Here is a 7,500-nt window from a genome sequence, read left to right as displayed (position 1 = left end):
AATTCATTATAATAAAGAGAGACGGGCGAGGGAGCCGGCCGGCGCCCGCCCCTCCGCGGCCCTCCCCTCGGGCCGATTGATGGCGGCTCTGTATTCAGACACACGCGCCGCGCGCGTTCCTCCTCGCGAGCCCGACGGAGAGCGAGGCGTGATCGCTACGGGCAAAATCGAGTCGGATGGACAGAGTTTACATTTAGTATTTATAGAGAAAGAAATTAAATTATGGCGAAAAGTAGTGCTCTTGGCCCCTGACCTGGGAATTAATCCTCGCGGTGCGTCCCTGCGCCCCGGCTTCCAGGCCTGCTCTCCCTCCCTGAGAGGCGGGCCTGTCCCCCGGCCTCTGCCCCTCTCCCTCTCCTCCAGCAGCGACAGGGACGGGAAGGGGGGTCTCTGAGTCGCAGCCGGTGCGGCCAGGGCGGGTCCAGGGAGGACCTACCCGGGCTGCACGTCCAGTACCCCATCCCCCAGGCCGGTCCCTGGCGAGGCCGCCGCCTGGGCCCAGGGGTGCCCTGCCCCGACGCCCCGCCCCCACCCGCAGCCTCACCTCTCCTGCGGTGGCTGAGTGGTTTTGCACCCCCTCCCCGGACCCAGACGCGGACACATGGTGACAGGGACAGGCACAAGGGCTGGCACCGAGGGCGGGGCGCACAGACACCCCAGCGGCCCTGCCTGTCCCCTTTGCCGCCGGCTCCCGGCTGAGCAGCCCGGCCCAGGCCACTTCTCGCCGAAGGCCGACTTCGCTGTGGCTTTGGCCAGGGGTGAGCAGCGGCCACGGCCGGCTCCCAGGGCCTGGCTCCCAGGCCGCGCGCCCTCTCCCTCCCTGTGGTGGCGGCTGGCGGCCTTGTCCAGGCCCCTGGGGTGGAGGCAAACAAACCTTCCCACGGACAAACTTTTGTACAAAAGATACTGCCCCCTTCCCTACACTCCTACACCACTCCCTCCCCCTCCGCCCACAGCCCTCACTTGCTGCTCATTGAGGAATGTGCCCCCCACGGTTACGCTCGGAGTGTCCCCGCGCCCCACAGTGGGGCAGGGAGCGACCCTGCCCCGGACATGATTTAATTACAGTAAGTGGGTTGGGTGCCTCGGCCCTGCTCTTCCCTGTGCTTCAGAGGCCGAGTCAGAGCCAGGCGTATTTTTCTCCGTGAGGGCAGGGGCCTCATTGGCTGCCACCCCGAAGTTACTTTCCCCTCCCCCTGGGGCCGCCCCTCTGCCCTGTGCCCCGTTGTCCCGCGGGTTGGCCGGTGGGGCACGGTGCCTCCTCAGCCACCCCGTCTGTTTCTGCAGACCAGGCGGCTGCCAGTCACCCCGAGAGGGCACCGCGGAAGCCTCTGCACTGACAGGCGCGGCGGCTGGAGTCGTCCTCTTTCGGAGCCACGGCCCGCCCTCCCCCTCCCCCTGCCGCCGCCTCTCCCTGCGCCTGGAGCCGGAGAGCAGATGAGAAGCCCTTGTAGTTTTAAATTCAATGTGACAGTTTCGGAAAGAGCGGATGATGAATCTCCTATTATTGGATCAGTCTATTTGCCGCTCAATGTCTCTCTGTAATTGGAGCAACATCACTTTAAAGGTTCAGAGAGTACAGCATTTCTGGTGAAAAATCCCCACAACACGCGGTGAATGTTTTAAAGGGAAATCTATTAGTGATTTGCGGAGGGGCGGGAGCCGGCGGCGGGGAGGCGCGGGCTGGGCCAGCGGGGACTTAAGTGGGGGGCTCGCCAGGGGCCCGGCCCGGCTGCTCCCCGCGCCCGCGCCCGCCCAGCGCCGGCCTCGCCCCCTCCCTCTCTGTTGCCCCCCCCCCACGTCTTGTTGTGACAGTTCCTGATACTGTTTATTGAGGTGCATGTCAGGTATAATTAGCAATCGATATGGAAAACGTTTCCTTGCACCCAGCACGCCTCTGACGTCAGAGCCGATTAGCGCTTCTTATTGGTCCCAAATTCCCCCGGCCGCGGCTAATTATCGGGAGCTTGATGTTGATAAAGTAAAGCGCCGAGTGCGGGCGAAGCATGTGTAGGGCTCCGGGTCCCTGTCTGCGCCGCCGCCACCCGCGCGTCCCGCCGCTGGCCCAGCCCGGCCCCGGCCTGCGCCCCCGCGCCCCGCTGGTCCCGCGCGCGAGATGATGGACGGCCGCCTCCTGGAGCACCCGCATGCCCAGTTCGGGGGCTCGCTGGGCGGTGTGGTGGGCTTCCCCTACCCGCTGGGCCACCACCACGTGTACGAGCTGGCCGGCCACCAGCTGCAGTCGGCCGCCTCGGTGCCCTTCTCTATCGACGGCCTGCTCAGCGGCTCCTGCGCCGCCGCCGCCGCCTCGGTGGTCAACCCCACGCCGCTGCTGCCGGCGGCTTGCGGGGTAGGCGGCGACAGCCAGCCCTTCAAGCTGTCAGGTAGGCGCAGCGTGAGGGGAGCGAGACGGGGCTGCGGGGGGTCAGGGTACCCGCTGGGGCAGAGGAGTTCGTTTCGGGCGGCTGCGGAACTGGCGCTCCTGGGACCCGCCCTCCGCCCCGGCTCCGGGCGCGCGGCCGCCCTCTCCGAGGCCCCGGGACCCAGGGCGGCCGGCGGGCAGCGGCGTGGGGGGTGGGCCTGGCTCCGGCAGTGGCTGAGCCGCGCGGCGTCCTGTGCACGCCCGCAGACTCGGGGGACCCAGACAAGGAGAGCCCGGGGTGCAAGCGGCGGCGCACCCGCACCAACTTCACCGGCTGGCAGCTGGAGGAGCTGGAGAAAGCGTTCAACGAGAGTCACTATCCGGACGTGTTCATGCGCGAGGCGCTGGCGCTGCGCCTGGATCTGGTTGAGTCCCGCGTTCAGGTAAAGACCAGCGTCCCTCCCGGAGCCCGCAGCCTGCCGCCTGCAGCCTGCCGCTCGGCCTACCCCGCGCCGGCCCGCCTTTGTTCTGGGTGGAGCCGCATCTTCGGTGGCGAGCGGGCCTGGCGCTCGCCTAGGGGACGGTGGCGGTGGGGGGCGGGGGTATTCGGGACCGGTGACCCTTGAAGAGGGAGGTGAGAGTCCCTAAAAGTCAAGGCGGCTCGGGAAGGCGCGGCGGCCGCCCTGAAGGGGCGAGAACAGCGGCTGCGCCCTAACCGGGAAGCGGTGCGGTGGGTTCTGGCGAAATGAGACCCGGGAGGCCTGGGCGGGAGAGGTGGCGCGGAGGGGACGGCAGGCCAGAGTTGGGGAGACCGGGAGAAGGCAGCAGGGCGTCCTCGCGCCGCCCAGGGCTCGGTTCACGAGCCTGCGGCGAATGCCTGTGTTTACTTTTCGCCTCTAAAATATTCAGGTGGAAACGTATTTTTATTCATCGCCTGGCAGGAGGGGAAGCTGAGGAAGCGAGGCGGAAACTTAAACAATTAACACATTGAGAAAAAAGGTGTCTGAATCTTTAATACCCCCATTATACCTTTTTCTTTTTCCTTTTACTGTAATTTGATTTTTACCCGGAGTCTGCCCATGGTATCCTTTTCAAAAATACAGCGTCACTTTGGTGGATTAAAAATTTAAGACGAATTGTGCATAATTCGGTGTTTCCCCGAAGGACAGAAACCTTGGCGCCAGCGCGGGTGCAGCTGTGGGCCCCGCGCCGAGGCCCAGGCCCAGACGCCTGGTCGGCACCAGCAGCTTTGTCTGGGAAGGTGCTCGGTCCTGCGCCCGGGCTACCCCGCACCGCCTCTCCTGTTTGTAAACCCGTTCGTGCAATTTGCGCTAAGTGTCTGAAGTGCGGTCGAGGCCTCTTCATTTCTCCCCTAATACGACGACGAGTGATTCTCGGTGACAAGGCGGCCTAGAATGGGCACCCTCAAGAAAAAGTATTAACAAAATAAAAAAGCGGGGATGGGAAGGGCGGGGAGGAAGGAAAGGTTGCACCCTCGGAGAGGGTGCAACTCGATCCCCACCCCTGGGCCCCTGCAAGGCTGCCGTGGCCGCGCCGGCCAGGCCTGCTGCTGTGGCTGCAACAAAGAGTTCGAACGACCGCAATCTCCCAGGGAGTCCAGTGCGTCCGCCGACGCTCGGCTGGGATTTGTGCCGTGGTGGGGCCGGGCCCAGGCTGGTGGGGCCGGGCCCAGGCGGCCGTTCCCCGGGAGGCCTGCGGGCTCCCCAGGAAGAGCCCTGCACAGGGTGGAGGAGGCTGGACGGCCCAGGCCTCCCTGCCAGGCCTGGCAGCTGGCCTCCCGCATCCCGGCCTCCCCCCATCCTGCCCCAAAAGCCAGGCGCAGCTGGCTGGAGCGCTGTTTTGGTGCCCTGGCCAGAAGCCTCGAGAAAGAGGATGTGAACGAACGAGCGTGTGTGGGGGGGAGGCCACCAAAGCTCCCCTCCCCCAAATTGGGCTTGGCTTCCCAGGCCCTTCTCGAAGAAGCAGCATCCAGATTTCCCTTCACGGGAACCGCCAAAATCTGGGCTGTGACTCAACCTCCAGGGGACCGAAGACAGGTGTGGGGGCGGCTGAGCCGGCCGCCTGGTGTCCCCGGGCCAGACGGTCAGCGCCAGGCCCGGCGGGCTGCTGAGAGCGCGAGCTGTGAGAAGCCAGGAGGGACACGGCGGGGCCCTGCTCTCTGCCTCCGGACCCGGAGCCCGGCCGGTGCCCTCGGTCGGCAGCCGGGCCTGCCCAACGAAGGGGCTGCTCCCCGCCCCGAGGTGAGGAGCCGGAGAGAGAAGCTGGCGCAGAGGCCCCGGCTCCCTCCTTCAGAGAGGAAAAGACGCCCTTTGGAACCTGCAGCTTGAGCGCTGGAACCCAGCTCAAGGCCGGCCTAGCCGCGTCGCGGGCTCCCGCCCCCTGGCTGAGCCCAGCAGAGGTGGAGCAGGGCCGTCTTGGGGAGTGGGCAGGCCCACAGCCCCCGCGGCAGGCCCGCCGCCTGATCGTGCCTTCCTTTCCCCACCCGGCTGCTCTAGGTTTGGTTCCAAAACCGGCGGGCCAAGTGGAGGAAGAAGGAAAACACAAAGAAGGGTCCGGGGCGGCCGGCTCACAACTCGCACCCGACCACGTGCAGCGGCGAGCCCATGGACCCTGAGGAGATCGCCCGCAAGGAATTGGAGAAGATGGAGAAGAAGAAGCGCAAGCACGAGAAGAAGCTGCTGAAGAGCCAGAGCCGCCACCTGCACTCGCCCGGCGGCCTGTCCCTGCACAGCGCGCCCAGCTCCGACAGCGACAGCGGCGGTGGCGGTCTGTCCCCGGAACCACCCGAGCCGCCGCCGCCCGCCGCGGCAGCCAAGGGCCCTGGCACGCACAAGGCCGGCGTTGCCGGTTCTGCGCCTGCACCGCCGGGCGAGCCGCCCGCTCCGGGCACCTGTGACCCCGCCTTTTACCCGAGCCAAAGAAGCGGCGCAGGCCCGCAGCTGCGGCCAGGCCGCCCCGCGGACAAGGACGCGGCCCCGTGTGCGCCCGGGGCGGCGGCGGCAGAGCGTGGCGCCGCGGGCCTGCCCAAGGCCAGCCCGTTCAGCGTGGAGAGCCTGCTGTCCGACTCACCCCCTCGCCGGAAAGCCGCTGCCGCCGCTGCTGCGGGGCTGGACTTCGCGCCAGGGCTGCCGTGCGCGCCGCGGACCCTCATCGGCAAGGGCCACTTCCTGCTCTACCCCATCACGCAGCCGCTCGGCTTCCTGGTGCCACAGGCCGCGCTCAAGGGCTGTGCGGGTCCGGAGCCCGCGCCCAAGGACGCGCCGCCCGCGCCCACCGCGCCGCCCGCGCCGCCCGCCCAGGCCAGCTTCGGGGCTTTCCCAGGGCCCGGCGGCGCTCCGGACTCGGCCTTTGCGCGCCGCAGCCCCGACGCTGTCGCCTCCCCGGGGGCCCTGACCCCGGCGCCTTTCCGGGACCCAGCAGTGGCCGAGGGCGGCGGCGGCGGTGACTGCTCGGACGCGGGGGTCGCCTGCCCAGCGGCCCCGCCACCGCCACCGCTCCCGCCGTCGCCTGGGCCCGGAACGCAGGCGCCCAGCCCCGCTGGGGAGCCGGCCGTGTGCGGGGCCCCCGAGCCAGGCGCCGCGGCCGGACCGAGCGCCCCGGAGGGCGAGGAGGTGGACATGGACTGAGGGCGGCCGAGAGAGGCGCTCAGCCGGCCCGACCGGAGGCTCAGGCTCCGACTCACAACGAAATCAGGTGATGGGGTTAGACACACTGCTTTTTCCTCTCTCTTCTGTTCTCTCCTCCCCCCTGCCCCGTTTTTTAAGGCGCTGTATCAATGCGGACGTAGGCAGCCACCGCAGGACTTGGGGTGAGACCTCTCTTCTCAAGGGAGCGGAATAAAAAACAAGAACAAAAAACAAAACAAAACAAACAAAAAAACCTAAAAACAAAACCGAACCTATACTCCCCCTACAAAAACCCACAACGAGAATCCTCAGCTTGTAAAATGCAAAATTGTCTAAGAATATTTATATATGTACCATTTTTGATAAATAAAGCTGGTCAAACGCAAGTTCTCAGGTCCTTCATTCTCGGCTTTCCCAGGGCCCAGCCCGCCCCCCTCCCGCCCCCACTTTCCACCGCTGTCCCCGTGGGTGGGGCGGGGCCGAGGCGCCTCACCGCCCCCAGGTCTGCGCCTAACGCCTCCTTTTGTGTGCGTGTGTTTGTGTTTTCTGATTGAACAAATTTATGCATCGGCGGCTCCCCCTCCCCTGCCGGCCCCCGCGCGCCCCCTCCCACCCGCGCCGCGCGCGCACGCGCCCCGCGCACCCCCTCGCGCTGGCACACGCCGGGGCAGGCGGCGCGGGGTGACGGAGCCGGGGGCTGCGAGGGCCGGGCCGCTGGGCTCCTGCAGAGTTTTGATATGAAAGTAATTATTTTCCGGTGGCTGCTGCGGGGACTGGGTTTCTTGCCCAAAGGGTTATTATACATTACCGATTTCTAGTGATATGAAATCACATAAACTTCTTACAATAATAGAATTAGCATGAAAGGCTGGGGTGTCAAATTGAAATTGGAGAATAATAGCGCCGGCAGCTGGGGGAGTGCGTGCGCATATTGGAGCGGAGATGGGGAATCGTGGGGCGGAATTTTCATGAGCTGCACTCTTTGTCAGCGCTCTTGTAGCCGGCTATATTAAGATAGATGCCCAATGATATCCCTCATTGTTCTGTCGCTTATATTGATGTTGCTGCGTTATCAGCCTATTGATCATGTGTCGCCTGTAATAGGACAGGCGCCGCCAACGCGCCTCTTTACAAAAGCAGTGCACATTTGTTCTAATAGGGTCCGGGTCCCCGGGGGACCCTTCGGGGGCTTCAGGACATCTGCAGCGAAGAAATATTAGCAAACTTGGCTGGAGCCTGCAGCCAGCCCCGAGCCGCCCCCCGGCCCGCCGCCGCCCCACCCTGAAGTGGACCTGCACCAACCCTCCACCGCCCCCCAAAACCCCAACCCGCCCTTCTCCATTTCCCTGGGCCCTGGGTCCTCGGTGCTTCAAAAGCCACCAATTCCCCAAGAAATTGGGATCCCAATTATTAAAACCATTAATTCCAGTGAGGCTGAGCGCAGTGGAATTATGTTTACAGCCTCGTTAAATATCCCTGATCCCTCCTGGT

At 65.3% G+C, this 7,500-nt stretch overlaps 1 protein-coding gene across 1 annotated transcript; it reads left to right on the top strand.

The window, feature by feature from the left end:
• Positions 1-2,116: 2,116 nt before the first annotated feature.
• On the top strand, positions 2,117-6,009 carry UNCX (UNC homeobox). Its single transcript, XM_054566177.1, has 3 exons — positions 2,117-2,384; positions 2,630-2,805; positions 4,879-6,009. The coding sequence occupies exons 1-3, from the start codon at positions 2,117-2,119 to the stop codon at positions 6,007-6,009; spliced, it is 1,575 nt and encodes a 524-aa protein (XP_054422152.1).
• Positions 6,010-7,500: the final 1,491 nt, after the last annotated feature.

Source organism: Pteronotus mesoamericanus, unplaced genomic scaffold, assembly GCF_021234165.1.
Source record: "Pteronotus mesoamericanus isolate MK-2021 breed Mesoamerican mustached bat unplaced genomic scaffold, CSHL_Meso_final contig_1, whole genome shotgun sequence".
NCBI classification, from domain to species: domain Eukaryota; kingdom Metazoa; phylum Chordata; class Mammalia; order Chiroptera; family Mormoopidae; genus Pteronotus; species Pteronotus mesoamericanus.
This window is presented reverse-complemented; position numbering and strand designations above follow the sequence as displayed.